General features: G+C 44.2%; 1 protein-coding gene across 5 annotated transcripts in view; it reads right to left on the bottom strand.

The window, feature by feature from the left end:
* Positions 1 to 14,221, bottom strand: part of DGKH (diacylglycerol kinase eta) — a 173,262-nt gene extending 159,041 nt beyond the window's left edge. For 2 of the 5 annotated variants that reach the window (XM_011369749.2, XM_023536372.1), the window contains exons 1-2: positions 13,892 to 14,221; positions 13,126 to 13,329 (exon numbers count right to left, since the gene is read on the bottom strand). In XM_011369749.2, the coding sequence (XP_011368051.2) occupies positions 13,126 to 13,329; positions 13,892 to 13,972 (285 nt within the window). In that variant the 5' untranslated portion in view covers positions 13,973 to 14,221. Of the gene's footprint in view, positions 1 to 13,125; positions 13,330 to 13,789; positions 13,798 to 13,891 lie in introns of those variants that run through there. The other 3 variants (XM_011369748.2, XM_023536370.1, XM_023536371.1) reach the window with 3 other exon arrangements.
* Between the last annotated feature and the right edge of the window lie 1,857 nt (positions 14,222 to 16,078).

Here is a 16,078-nt window from a genome sequence, read left to right as displayed (position 1 = left end):
TATGTCCACGGTTCTGTCCCACACAAAGGAGAATGAGGGAGCTGACCCAACAAGCTAGAGTGGTTCTTCTTCAAGCAGAGGAGGGGAGAGGCCAGGAGCATCCAAATGGCGGTAATTTAGAATGCGACGTGTGTGGATGACCGCAAGGCAGAAGCATTACCAGGGGCCAGCTGAATCTCCCCCAGCGCTCATCCCTTCTTACTGTGGAGACTTGACTAGTTATAACATCTCCATCCGCTTCCCAACCTTCATGAAGGTTCACAAACAGCGGTGACTCCTCGCCTGCCAGAGGCAGAATAAGCACGGGAGTTTTTCACTACAACCAAAGACTTCACTAGTACCTCGCTCACCTGCATCCTTGTACGCACAGAGGCGCCTTCTGTAACAAGAGCCACGCACGGTCAGGATTCTGGAACGGAGGGCGACCGTTGACCAGCATTCACTGCCTGTCAAGCATTGGGCTAAGGACGTTCTGTCTTCAATCCTCATGAGTTCCTGATGTGTCTTAGGGTTTCATCTGTATGTTTTTTAAAATTCCAAACCAGATCTATTGATTTCTTTGAGGAACTTTCTTTTACACGTTCTAAGTAAAACATTCTTTGTATTTCACTGGCAGAGGGATGCCGGCTGTGCATATGTGATCTCAAGAGTCCCCCAGCAGAACCTACTATTAATGTATCTGTAGGGCATATTTAAAATAATTAAAACTGTATAGCTTCTTTTAGTGGTCTCTATTTTATTGTATTTTATTTCTTCTTTTTATAATTTGAATGACTAAAGTTTACTTCTTCGCAGTGACACTCTCTCCCTCCCTACCTTAGGTGCTTGGTCTCAACTAGATTATTCTCCTATAACCACAAACATATACTTCTTTCACCTAAAAAAATTAAAAAAAAAAAATCATTCCACTTAAAAAAAAAAAAAAATGCCCTCATTTGACCCCCAAATCCTTTTCTGGCTATTTCTCTCCAACCTTCTAAAGAGTTTGTTTTAGATACTGACTTTATTTCAAAGTTCGAACTAGCTATGGAACAGCTATTGTATTCCTTTACTATCACTATAATAAGTAGCGCCTCATAAGTGCTAATTATGTGCCCGCGGCTGTGTTAGAACTGTGTATTATCTCAGAGAAATCATGACGGCCTCCGTCCGCGGTCCCTGACCTCTCTGACGTCGTGTCCTGCTGCGTCTCCCCACTCCCTCACTTCGCTCCTCCACCCTGAGCACCCGGACATGCTGAGACTGTGTCAGGGGTGCTGTGCTTCCACCCCAGGGCCTTTGCATTTGCCTTCCCCTCGGCGTGCTATGCTCTTCCTCCGGACACCCTCGTGGCTCTCTAATCAAGCAAAAACTAGGTCCAGATGCGCTAGGTCCCCGCAAGCAGCTGCCAAGTGCTCCCCAGACGATCTCGGGAGTCGTGAGGCCAACACTGTTTTCATAACGTCCTAAAATGTACACATTTTTTGTTAATAGTCTGCAATGCACTATAAAACACTGCACGCATATTTTTTTAAAAACGTGACTGTAGAATCATTTCATTAGTGAAATGAAGTTGAGAGTCACCGAGAAACATCCGATTTTTCTTCCCACACTCGCTAAAAACATCCCACGCAATCCCCTCTTATCAAGTGCACCTGAACAAATTAAAAACAGCAGATAACCTGAGCTTCCGCCATATTCCGAAAGTATTTCGGCAGCTGCCCATTTTAATGGGGAGATTGTTTGAAGTACATGCCATTTATTTAGTCTTCAAAAACATTTTGGATTTTATGGCTGGATTTTGCCATAACTAAAACTACCTGACTTAAATGCCCCCACGGAACTGCTGCCATGAAGCTGCAGTTAGGATCGTGTCCGGACCCTACGAGGGGCGACATTACAAGGACAATCCCCGTGTGTGTCATGGTGGAAGCCAGGGAGCACCGTCTGCATCCCTCGGCGATCCCCAAGTGGAGGGCTGACAGAACACATTTCTTTGGGATCGAGAAAAACTTTTTTTCCTGCTAAAATCTAGAGGGCTTTTTCACCACCGACAAAAAAATTCTGTAAATGATCTTGTTGCTTTGGCTGCCAGCAAGCTTGGGGCCAAGTTTATAACTGACCTTTAAAAATATACATGCTATATGTTTACACATAATGTATATGCATTTTTGTGTGTATACATTACACATGCATATGTAATATAGATGTGTATTATATATAGAGAGAGAGAAAGAGCATGTGCACAGACACCCCACTCTATAGACTAACCTACTAGCCTTCCTCTGGGTCTCACAGTCCTACTTATACTTCACCTAAGCTTGATACATAGTATTGAATGGAAACTACTGGGAACATTTCCAGAATGGGGAGAAATAACAGCATATCAAATTAAATAAAGCAAGAGATACAGAAAATAGAGGGCATCCCAGGTCGGCGAAATAACAAGTACGAGCGCGTGAAGGTGACAGCACCTGCCTTACTGCGGGAGCAGAGGAGAGGCTGGCGTGACTGGCCACAGGATGACGGTGACGGAACAAACGGGAACTCCCTGGCCCTGGCGACGGTGCCTGGTCCACTCTGACACCAGATACCCGCAGGGTTCAGATCTCTGTCCAAACATCACCTCGTCGGGAAGAGTCCTTCCCAGATCGATGCGACCAAATCCACGCGCCACTCATCACGCCCTCCCCCTCCTCCTGTTCTCCTTTATCAGGCTTATGAACGTCTGATAAATTCTGTATTTACGTTAACTAACTTCTCCTCCGATCGAACATAAGCTCTAGGAAGCAGGGTTTTTTTATGTTATTTTGCCATTCCAGCACCTACAATAGTACTCAATATTGGCTCAGTGAACCGAAAGGTGATTTAATATAAAACTGGGAAAGATTTACGAAGACCTGGCGAGAAATTTAGGCTTGATCCCCACCAGTAATGGTCGGTGTCCAAGAGTTTATGCAAAACGTATTACGATCTTCCTTCCTCCTCCTTTATAAATGTAACTGGAAGAGTAGAGAATGAACCAGAGAGGAAACCCACGGCAAAAATCCAAACGATAAATGATAAAGGTTAAATGAAGGTTAGGGTGAGCAGCAACGGAAACAGGACAAGCTGAATTCACGACAGATACACGCCGCAGACAAAGGGACAGCACGTAACAGTTAAATCAGGCATCAGACAAGTCGCTTGTTAGCTCCGTGACCTTGGGCAAGTAAACGTACCTCGCCCTTGGTTTCCTTGTTTCCAGAATGGAGATAACTGTACTTACCCACTTCCTAGTTTTATTACGAGGATTAAATGAGATAATGTATGAAAATGCATGACTGACCAAATTGGGTGCATGCTAACTGAGCTCCGTGAGGAAAGGGACTATCTGCTTTGTACACAGCTGTAACCCCAGACCCCAGCACTCTGCCTACCCAGAGTCGGCTCCAAATGCATATTTGCTGAAGGCAAATGAGTTCATGAGATTAGCAAGACAAAAAGTCAAGGTTAACTATGAGGCGACTTCCATAAGATATAAAAAGTCACGGAGCAAAATTTGGCCAGGAGGTGGGGAGATGTGTACGTACCTACCCCATTTGAGTGTTGAGGCTGAGACAGCTGTGGAACCCACTAGAGCAGGTGTCTCGGGGGGCAAAGGAAACGAAGCTCCAGATCTCACGAGACAGTGCCGGCTGGAGGCTGGCTGGTACAGCTGGCAGGTGGAGCCTGATCTAACTGACTAAGGAAGAGGCGAGCGGAGTTAGAATAAGCATCCCAGGGAACAAAAACATCTAGCATTAGCAAAAGTCTGAGAGAGAGACTGAGAGGCAGTAAAAAGGTAATAAGAATGATAAGAGAAATCCGAATCCTGAAAGCAGAAGGGAAAGATGTGAGCCAAAAAAAAAGGCGAAGTGTCAAAATTGGCAAGAAGCACAGATGAGTGGAAAGTAAAAAGAGCCCACCGGATTTCAGCTGTTAGATCATTAGTGACCCTTGCAAAAGAAGTTCTCATGAGTCGGTTGGGGCAAAAGCCAGACTGTGGACTCAGGAGAAAACAGGAATTGAGGAAGGGGGAGACAGAGATGCGTAAAGATCCTTTCAAGATAAAGATTTGGCCATGAAAACACCTACCAGCCTACCTGGCCAGTTATTTCCGTGACCACCTCCAAGTGGTCATTCGTTCTGAATGAAGTATCTGTTCACAAGACCCTGTAACATACATCGCTCTAGAAACCAGGTTGGCCCCAACTAAATCATCACGCAGAGTGAGCCTGTTCTCACGGTTCCTGCAGTGTGGGGTTTTCGTATGTCCAAAGGGTCTTTTGTGCTGGCAAAGACATTTTTTAAAATGATCAAATAATGGCCTGTAAACATATAATAGTTTTATCAAGTCCTTTAAATAGTTGACAAAGGGTGGTGGTCTATATATCCTAATGATTAAACCATTTAGAAGAGAGATGTGTCAGGAATAATTGAGTTATTGGGATTTTATACCAATTAAAAAAATAATTCTAATGATCAGAGATACCAAAGCATACTGTGTTACATCTTTCATCCTCGTTACCACCTACAGGTAGGAATCACTAGACTTGTTTTCAAATGAGAAATCTGAAGCTCATAGAGACTGAAGTGCATCGGTCGGAGTGTGCCAACTGTCGATAGCAAACAGTGTCCAAAGCTCAGGGGGTTAACATAACGCAGGGGTCTGTTGCCCTCTCGTGTCACAATGCACTGTGGTTCGGGGGCAGGAGGACAGAGGCTGTTCCACAAAGTGGTTCCGAGATTCAAGCTCCTTCCACCGGATGCCGCATTTAGCTGGCAGGTGCCGGAAGGGACAGAGGACGGACAGTCCCAAAAACAGCATCAGAGGCTAAGTGACAAACACGGATCACTCCCCCCATATTCCACGGGCAGGACTCAGTTACACAGCCCCACCTATCTGCAAGGCGGAAATGGAGTCTGAAGGCAGCCTGGGAAGAATGGGGAGACACAGATATCATTCATGGGCTCCGCGTTTCCAGTAACACTAAGTAACATGAATTAAGGTCACCTACATAAAAGAGCTGAGCAGCAAACCCGACCATACCTGACTGCACCAGGGAACCCTGCTGTTTATGCTGCCTCTCATTTCATTCCACTGAACCCAACCCCCAACTTTAGCATTTCTCCACATGACGATGACAGTGGATGGTCATAGTGTGTGTGTGTGTGTGTGTGTGTGTGTGTGTGTGTGTGTGTGTGTGTGTGTGTCTCAACTACCTTTTACTGTCTGTCCTGCAATTCCCCTTCTCAAATCAGTGGTTTTGTCTTCTGAGGGGCATATACATGGACAGAAAATTCGGGGAGCCCTCCGAGGCCCCTCCATGCCGTGGAATGCATGAACTAGGCTAAGAACTCTTCTCTATGTTACTCTGGACACTGTTCACTTACCTCCAACTTCCTACCTGCTCCGCACCCCCACGTCAGCCCCACTGACCCCTTCCTGTTGCAGCTTCTGTTCCTTCAGAAGGAACAGATGCTGTTCCTTCTGCCCAAACTCTTCCCAGAGGTCTGCATGGCTCATTGCCTCAAGGTCACTGCTCGGATGTCACCTGCTCAGGAAAACCTTCTCCTCCCGCCTCCCTTCCAGGCCCGTTCCCACCTTACTCTTCCCTATAGCCTTTCCGCTTTCTAACATATGATGCTTTTTACACGTTTACGCGTTTACAAATTCTCCTCGCATTAAAACGCCAGCTCCATGAAGGCGGAGGTTCTCGTCTGCTTTGTTTCTCTTTACCGCCCGATCCCTGGCATCTAGGGCGGTGCCTGGAACATCATCGACACCTTTTCTGAATGAACTGAGGGGCAACAAAGGAGTAAAGGGGAGCACACGGGTTGATGCCGGCACTGAAAGTTCTCTAGTTCCGAAGCTCATTTTACCATTGTGCTTCACAAACTACAGAGGCATTGTACATTCATATAGATAAAATATTATCGCATAATTTTAAAAGTACTATATGAGTTTGTACACGGAGCCCAACTCCAAACAGTGTGTCTGCTCAGGTAAACACACTGCACCTTTTCTCATGTAAATAAAATTATCAGATGGAGAGAGCTAGCCCCGAAAATGTCATTTTTATTCCTTCGCTAGTTAAAAATAAAATTTACTCATATTTTTTCAACTATGTTTTAACAGGCCAAATGGAAAATTACTTTGTATGATTTTTTTTTTTTTAATGCTGTATCATGACCTTTTAAAAATAACACCTTATGGAAGTGAAACTAACAGTCTTCTTTGAAAACCTTTTTGAAGAGGTAGATACCTACAGGCATTTCTTCTAAATTTGTCCTTCTGAAGCATGTTTTCAAAGTAACTCCATGATTCTGCTAACGGTAATTACAATTAATATAAATTTCAGCTGAAACTTAATACGAAATTCGCTTTTCACACATCTACTTAAATACATCACTAAAAATATGGGAATTGAATGTAAAAGGGCGATTATGAAACCTAAACTATTGGTGAGAGACATGCTCACAGATTAATCGAATTAACCAAGGGCAGGGCAGGAAGGAGGAGGGCAGGGAGGGAGGAGCGCAGAGGACTGAGGAGACCCCTGCATCCATCCATGCACTGCGCACTGACGAGGTCAAGTTTCGAAACCTGAGAAGTTTGTGGGACTATGGAAGAAAGCATCTGGACCCCCCCCCCCGATTCCCCCATCCCCCTACTCTCCCCCCATCTCCACGGTGGCAAGGAATACCGGTTCAGGGGTTACAAGTTCCAGCCCTGCCATTTGCTCAGCAGATACGCAAACTCGGTCTCAATCTTATCGTGTGTAAAATTCGGATAATTTTACGCGACTGTTAAATAAGACCAGGTACGTAAAAGTGCTGGGTAAACAATAAAATGCTAAGCAGGAAGGTATTTTTGAAGTTCTGACATACATGCTCCAAGCTTAGACAAAGAAGATTTATTACGGTGAATTACATTCTGGTGGTTTGCAACGCCCTGCTCATCAAACGGCACAGAACCTGACTCCACACACGATAAAGTTAACCTGATTTCCTTGGTACAGAACAAGAGCCTAACAGTCTTCCAAACACCCCCACAACAAAAAGTACAGGGAACAATTATTACCACGTATGTTCACTGGAAAAAAAAGATAAGTGATAACCTAAAATAGAAACAATGCACACGGAATCCGAAACTCCGGCTATTATCAATAATGGTTATTGATAACGTTAAGCCACTTCACCAAATCGAAAATAACAAACGTGTTTTCAAGTAACTAGTCAGAGAGAAAAAGACTCGCTACCCAACAAGACCGAACAAATCTGCCAAGGGAAAATGTAATGCACTAACATGTTATGGTCTTTTTTAAAGGTCTATTTTTAGACATAAAACAAACTCTCTTTAATTAAAACCTTTGCTTATAAACACACTTCCTGAGTAAGTAAAGCCTAACAAATCCAATATGAGTGAAATCCTGTCCCCTGGAAACAAAGAGGAGCCCCCCCCCGCCCCTTGTTTCCAATAGGAGTTTCAGATAACCTTCATCACTCACACCACAATAGCAAACATGTGACCTTAAACTAAGTGAAAGCTTTCTAAATTTAGATACCTTCAAATCATGCATCTTAAGTTACATGTAAAGGTTTAGTAAATTATTTATTATCTCTCATCTTTAATAATGGGATAGCATGTTTAACTCGTAATCAAAATGGAAAGCTGTTATACCATATATTACTGTACCAAGACTCAAAGTTTCCAGTCTATATTTAGTTCACATTAAAATGGAAGCAAAGACGCAAACCAAGCTAAAAATAAAATGTTCTACAAAGATGAGATTTTTACATGGATCGAAAACTAGCTTTATTTGGTCCCTTAAATCCTGATCGTATTTAGCAGCACCTTAATGTCGCAGTGCTTTGCAAATCTTATTTTCCTTCATTGAGGATAGGAGTCAGCAAACTACAGCCCACGAGCCAAATCTATGGGCTGTATCCTTCTGGTACCTAATTTTGTACAGCCACAAGCTAAGAAGGTTTTTACATATTTAAATGGCTTTAAAAAAAATAAAAATAAAAAAGACTACTTCTTAACACATGGAAATTTTATGAATTCAAGTTTTAGTGTCCTTACATAAAGTTTTATTGGAACACAGCCACACTTAAGTATTGTCTATTGCTTCTTTTACACTGAAACAGTAGAGCTGAGTGATTTTGAAACAGATCTTTTGGCCCACAAAGTTAAAAATATTAACTATCTGACCCTTTACAGAAAAAGTTAGCCAACTTCTGCCCTAGATGAATGTTAATTATTCTTATTAGTTAAGATATCTTCCTGCTTATCGCTTGTCAAAATGGAAGAGTTCCTCCTGGTCTCTCAAATCATATTGAGTTCCTCGACGATAAACATGTCAGTATTATTTTATTCTCCTTTCTTAATAATTTTCTGGCCATGTTTCTGTTTCTTGTCCTATTTGGATCACTACCCAATCCAAAGTTTCCACCCAGAACTATGGGTAGAAGTTTTAAATAATATTTTCTAATCTATGCTGTTTGTTTTAAATATATTTTCTAATCTATGCTGTTTGTTTTAAATGCTGGATGTGAACCATCATGATCCACTTAACGGGGCTGCCACCTACTATTTGAAAAACTCTGTGCGAGTCTTCCCTAGTCTACTCTACCTACAGCTTATGGTAAAAGATAATTTTAATTGCACAAATTGCATCTCATAAAGCAGTAAAAAGAAATACAAATCAATCCATATACTGCCTTACCACAAAGGTACAAGGGTTTATTTATACATCTTTCATGTCAAACTAAAACCAAGATACTAATTGAAGAATATGGTGAGTTTTCTTTTCTTAATGGGCTTAAAGAGATGTCTTAATCCAGATACAATGTTGCGAAGCCCTGAATCTCCAGTGTTTATGTACGTTTTACCTAAATTTAGAGACTCATATATGGACATTCAAAATTAACTGTAGGAAGACATATCAATGTCACCAAAAAAAAAAAGGAGAGACTGTTAAAAAACCCAATTAGGAGGTACTTTTGATACACGAAGCTTTAAGACCTTGGCAGAGATAATCCAATATCAGAAAAGTCATTGAGATAGTTCCCATTTGTTTACATCATTTAGTTTGTGACAGGTGAACGTTCCTGGTCCATTCACTCCCCCAAGGTTCCGCAGTCATTCCCTATGAAATGAAAGGCTACCGTATCCACGGGTGGACAAAAAGCAAACAAAGCCTCCTTCACATTCATGTTCAAAACCAAGCTGATCTGAGTTTGTATTAGTGTTGTTTCAGGATGTCTCATTCTCAGGAAATACCTGCGAAATTCTCAGGTACCTGAATGTAAAATCAGCCTCCTGCTGAAGACAGGATCAAGGCTCTAGGGATAAGTGCCAAGGGTAAAGAGAGAGAAAGAGATATGACAAGTTACAGCTTGCCCTCCCCACATCAGTACTATTTCCATTTTTATATATAAGCGATTTTTTTTTTTCCTTTGGGGAAACAGAAGCGGCCATAAAATGGTCTAGCACCTGGGTAGCTAGATGAGACCTGAAATCCCACTAAGGGGATACAGAGAAAGGAATAGAGTGAAAAACAGAGAAAGATAAAATTAGTCAAAAGGTCACCAAGGAAAACTGGAAAATGAGAGTATCTGATATGGGGTGAGATGAAGGCACTAGAACGTGCGTGAGGATTTTATTAAACCACATTAACGTGAGGAGTATTCTCCAGTCTTGTCTTTACTTAAAAAGTCATCACATCCATTCAGAAACAAAAACAAAAACCCTGAAATTACTGCTGTCCTAAAATAACCCGTATTTCCTTCCACAGAGAACTGGTATTTCCTATACCATGTTAGAATGAACCATATGAAATTTCCATTTTCTACCATTTTTTCCCAGCTTTATTGAGATATAACTGACAAATAAAATTGCATATACTTAAAGTATACAATGTGGTGATTCGATAGACACATACATTGTGAAATGATTACCACGATTAAGTTAATTAACATATCCATCACTTCACATAGTTACCATTTGTGTGTGTGATAACACTTACCATCTATTCTCTAAGCAAATTTCAAATATACGATACGGTATTATTAACTATAGTCACTATGCTGTACATTAGATCCCCAGAACTTATTCATTTTATAACTCAAAGTTTGTACCCTTGACCAACCATTCCTCCCATCCCCCAGTTCCTGATAACCACCACTCTATTTTTGACCATTTTTGACCCACTGAAATAGTTGAACTACACTTAGTTCGACCTCATACAATGGAATACTTTGCCATTATTAAAAAGAATAAGGTAGATGTATATATACTGTTAGGGAAATGATCTCTGTATTATATTTCCAAATGAACAAGACAAAGCATGTATACAGAATGCTCCCATTAGTATTTTTTTAATGAAGTATATGTACATGCATAAAAATTTCCTAGGACACCAAGAAAATGCCAACAGAGGCTAGAAGGGGAGGTGGGCGGGAGCTTACCTTCCACAGGATACCCTCCCATCACCTAATACCCTTTCACACTGTTTGAATGTCTTATTATATGCATGCATTACTCTTCCAAATGCCATAATTAACTTTAGTTTCTTTACCAACATTCAAATTACTGAAAACATAACCAGTATTTATAACAAAGAACACTTTGAATATAAGGTAATTACTTAAGTTAGTGGTCTTTTTTCACTCTGAACCTAAACTGGGTACCAAACGGCTTTATGATCCTAAGGATCTTGAGGAAAACTAAAATTAGCGCTACATTTTAACAATAATATCCATATATATAAAGCAATATATATAAATATGTAATATGTACACAATCATTCATTTAAGAAATATTTTTTATCTGTGCGTAACTCACTCTGCTGTAGGCCTTTTGTTTATGTATAAATGCTTTATAAAGAGCGTATATACACATACATTTATAAGCACGTGTATATGTGTGGAAATACGTGTATGTGTGCCACACACACTAGCCCAGGCTGCTATGCAACCAGGATCAAAGATGCCACTCGCAAACACAAGCTGTCAGACCTGGTGGCCCCTTGGTGTATCTTCAGGATGGAGGAGCGAGAACTGCTACTGATGTCTTAAAAACCAGTAGTCCATGGGCTAGTCCTGAGGCCTCCTCTTCCCCCATCTTACACATCTGTGGAGGGGACTGACTGTCTTTTTCTAAAGATCTTTTTCCTTAACTCTTATCTGGATCATAATTAAAGAACAGGAACTGGTATTAATTTTAGCAGTTCTCATTCTATGAATTCTCTCACCTTCCTCGCCCTATTCCCCAAGAATCGATACCTGTGCTGAAGAGACGTAACTGATGAAATCCGTAGCACACGTGAACGGTCTGGACTGGGGATGGGGGCAGGCAGGGATGCTGAGGCTCACTGGTCTCAGAAGTAAGTTTTAGGCCCTGATCTCTGCTGTTCGTATATGAAATTGCTGATGAACTTATATGCACTTATATGAGCTAGTATAAAATGAAGAATTTCTGAAATTCTTGGGATATTTAAGGAATATTTCATTTAACGATCACTGATAATCTATATGTGCTCTGTTTTCATTGGAAAGTTAAATGGAAAACTAACAATAAACGTACTTTCTGATTTTACTCTTAGTCTCAATAAAGCTTCTTTGCCCCAAACCATAAATATCTAATTTAAAGAGTAGAATTTTAGCTATTACCATGAGTTGATGAAATCTACCAAGTTTGTTGTTTGACTTTCTTCAACTGAAATTAGAGCCATCTCTAAATTTTCTTTCAAACTGTATAAATTTACTGGTTAATCCTGCTATATGAATGCATGGAATTTTAAGCGTTTTACATGAATATATAAAATATATCATTTTTTAAAAACTTGCCTTTTGTCAATTGAGTTTCATGAGCGTTTTTAAAATTAAGATTTCAAATGTTAAAGGCACTGTTAGCAAAGCCCCTATCTTGTTTAGCCTTAATGTCCTAAAAACCTATTAAACCCCATATCCTAAATTTTTCACAAGTTCTATAAAATTCAAAAATGTCACTATTAAAAGGAGTTGCAAGATGTACTCTTAAAAGAATGACTGAAACAATCCCCGACTCTTCACTAACTGCAATCTTGTTAACAGCTGTGTGCCTGCTTACACATATTTATTTTAGCAAATAAGGAGGCAGGCTAATACAAACATGAGTCCACAGGCATATAATAAAAGTTCTATTTTCATATAGGGATCTATTGACCTTAGAAAACAAATTCTCATAAAAATAGATATAGAATTAATTAACTTTCACAAGTTAATTTGTAAAGAGAGCACACAAATCCAATGATTTTATTGGTTCCCTTTTCTAATTCCTCATTAAAGTCCCCCAGTGATGACCAGCTTTCCGTGTGATGGTTTTTACACTATGATGAAAATTAGAATAAATCCTTCAGTCGTAAGCATTCGCTATGTACTATTCATGATCAAATGAAAACTCTCAACTTTGAGCCCTCAAAGGTCAACAGCATCTATTACATAAACAACAGCGAATCTCCATATAACACAAAGAGGTTACTTTTCATCATTAAAAATAACCACGAGTGTGTTGGTTAAGATTTGAACTCTACACTTAGCGGGAAACTACGACGCGAAAGCTTGGTCTGCTGTTGGCGCCACGTAGGGCGCGGATAACCGCGAGCATCGTTTAGCACTGGCGTCCCCCGGCCCGCCCCCGCTTCTGCCTTCCAAACCGCAGCAGGAGGCACAGGGACTGGCCGGTGTCACCTGTCCGCCCATGCACCCCAAGAGTGGGCCGGGGACAGACCGTGGCCCGCGGGAAGGGAGAGTGGCGGGTCGCTGCAGCTCGGGCTGGTGGACCCGCACTCTCCCCGCGCCGGGCACGCGCGCCACGGAGCCTCCGCACGCGGGGTGGGGGAGAGGGGACCAGAACTGGAACACTCGAAGCGACCCGAGGGGAAACTCCGCGTCTCCCACGCTCCCCGCCGCGCCGGGTTCGCTCCCTCTCCGCCTCTGCGGCCCCAGCTGCCCCGCAGCCCGCCCCGGCGGCCCGCGCGCGCGGCCGGTGTCCCCTGCCGCGTCGCCGCGGTCACATGCGCCCCGGGCGCGCTCCCTCCGCTGCCCGCGCTGCCGCCTCCGCCGCGCCCGGCTCACCTTGGTCCGGATCTGCCCCGAGGTGGACACTTTGCGGATCAGCTTCTGGGGTCCCTCTTGTTCCGATTCGCAGTCGGACGAATCCTCTCCGGGCCCCGCCGAGGCGGTGACGGGGGAGACCGCAGCGCCGGCCCCGGCCGCCGCTCCGCCCGCGGCCCCCGGTGGGGGGTGCTGGCCGCCGGCCCCGGCCATCCTGTCCGACTCCTGCGGGGACACAGCACCGCCCGGCGGGGGCGGCGGCGGCGGTCAGGGGGGAGCCCCGCGCCTGGCCGCCGCCGCCATCTTCCGCCCCCGGGACCGAGCGCCCCCCGGGCTCGAGCGCCCCCCGGGCTCCTCCGCCGGGCTCCGGCCGGAGCGGCGCGCACGCCGGTCCACGGCCCGCGGGCGCCGGCCCGGGGAGGCGGAGGGGTCCTGGCCCCGAGCGCGAGCAGCGCGGGTGCGCACACGGGGTGACGGGGGTCGGGACAGCCTCCCACGGCCCGCGTGGCCTGGGCTCCCGGGGTGGGCGGGAGCGCGCGGGAGACAAGCCGCCTCCGCAGCCACCGCGCAGGCCCTGCGCTGGCCCTGCTCCCGCCCCCGGGTCCTGGGCAGCAGGGGCGCGCACGGCCCCTGGGGTGGAAGGGGGCCGAGTCTCCTCCCCACGCCCCTGGGTGCACCCCGCCACCTCTAGGACCCAGGATCTCCCCGGAGAGACCTGGGCCTCGCTGGCTGAATGAGAGGCACCCCCATCCATCCCCCGCCCCCGCCATCCGCCGACGCCCCGCACCTCTCCCGCCTGCGCCTGGGGCCGGGCCCTTCCCGCGACCGCCACCGCGGCGCTGGGTTCCCGGCCCTCCCCCACCCCCATCCGGCGCACGCGGAAGACGAGAGCGTTTTCCGGGAGGCTCCACGGCGCTCCGGGAACTTTTCGTTCAGAGAGAGCGATCCCTGTGGCTCACAGGAAACTGGGACGGGCGGCGGAGAGCGCGCAGAAGCAGGGGAGGACTCGCAGCCCCGGACGACAGAATGCAAAGTCAAGGTCTGAGCCGAAGCGCCACACGACGCCGCCGGGGCCGCTGAACTCCAGTGCCCGAGCACGAAAACGCGGCAAGTCCTGGGAGAGCCACTCCCTACCCGGGCGGCGGCGGGAGGAAATGGGACCAGCAGGCAGCAGCCGCCGCTCACGACTCGGCTCGAGCGAGCTTGTTAAGCGGACACTTGACCCAGCAGCCGCTCGGCGGGCCGTGCACGCGAAGAGCCCAGGAACCTGACCAGGTGTGCTAGGGCTTGGGAGAGAAGACGCCAAAAGGACAGATTGCTCTTGTCAGCCAGACAGCTCCAAACGGATGTTAGCTAAATGTTTAAGGACGGAAAGAAAAAAAGGAAGAAAAGCCCGGAGTCCCTTCGCGCTTCCAGTAAAGCAGACCGGCGTGTTGATGCCCTTCTGTACCCGTTCGTAATTTTTTTCTCCCCCCAGTGGACATGACCTTAAGGGCCCTCCAAACTAAGATCTGTTGGGTTCATTTTTTAATTGCACTCTTACTCCCAATACTTTGAGTCAGAACTAAGAGTAACAAAAGATTTTAAGAAACAGTATGCGATCCCAATACTGTATGTCCACATTGTAGATTAAATTCACTAAAACGTAAAATGTACTGGTTAGTTTGAACCTTCAAAGACAGTAGGTTGCCGCCATGTAATGCCAATTGATGGAAGCTACTTCTCCAGCTTCAGCTGTCTCCTCTAGGAAAGAAAGAAGCTGGGCAAAATAAACTTAAAGAACCCTATGGCTCTGTAAATAATTCTATATGTCTACAAAGATCATACTGCTGTGAAGGGAATTCCTTAAGAGAAAAAATAAATAATCCAAATAATGACCTTTATCCCAACCCGTTTAGTCCAATGGTTCCGCAACGTGGACAAGAACAACTAGTAAAGGGCCTTTTAAAAAATAAACCTAGTTCAGACCTCTTTTAATGTAAAAAAGCTGAGGCCCCAAATCAGGAGCTGAGACCAAAGTCAAAATCACGAGAATACTATTCTAATGTTCTATTCGCTTTACCACAGTATATAACGAAAGTTAATGTCAGTTATCATGTTTCTGTGCATACCTTATGCTTTTAAGTTTTATACAGTAACATTTCCCAGAATCCAGGCAGAGAGTGATTAAACTGAAAGGCGTTGTGCCTATGCCTATTCAATCCTTGATCTTAAGAGGACTGATTACATTTCTCTGATGCAAGCAGTGATCGCTTAAAGATGCTTTAACATAGAGTCAAGTGCAAGTGCTGGGCAATTGGTACCTCAGCGTAAAGGTATTCATTGCTTTATAAAAATTTAACCTTGCAGTTATCCCTGCTCTTCAAAGACTCCTGTAACAAGTTCTAAAACTTGGTTGTGACTTTGAAAGCACAGCCAGTCTTAGCCTGCTCGTGCTAAATAAATGATCCCTGCAATGTCCCTGGCACATAGAACACTCAGAATGAAAATTACTGTCGAGGCAAATGAAGTAATGTCACTTCATTTCCCACTAAAGGCAGCCTGTGAAAAACCCTAAGGAGAATGTTTCAAGTAATCTCTAATTTAAGGTACCTGACCCTTACAAATAAGGATCATTTAAGGGGTAACGTCTCAGGTCTGATCTGAAAATTAGAAGTTTCCAGAATGAATATCCAGCCTATATGGTATACCTGCCATGCACTCCAATTCCCTTAAAATATAATAGCGATGTCAAGAGCTCAATATTTTCAACCATTTTAATGTAGCTCAAAATGACAACTGAAACATTTCAAATGTGTGGTATATTACATTATTTCTTTGCTTTATAAGATTTCCTTGACTTTTTCCTTACGTGGTTTTTTCAGATTTTCAAATAATTTCTTACATATTTCTTTGATGTGCCTTACATATTTTTTTTTATTATTATTACTTTGAAATCTTTGGAACCTATCACAAACGCACTATTAAAAACTTG

This window comes from Pteropus vampyrus, unplaced genomic scaffold (assembly GCF_000151845.1).
Source record: "Pteropus vampyrus isolate Shadow unplaced genomic scaffold, Pvam_2.0 Scaffold154, whole genome shotgun sequence".
In the NCBI taxonomy this organism is placed as follows: Eukaryota; Metazoa; Chordata; class Mammalia; order Chiroptera; family Pteropodidae; genus Pteropus; species Pteropus vampyrus.
Note: the sequence above shows the minus strand (reverse complement) of the source record. Positions and strands in the feature narration are given on the sequence as shown.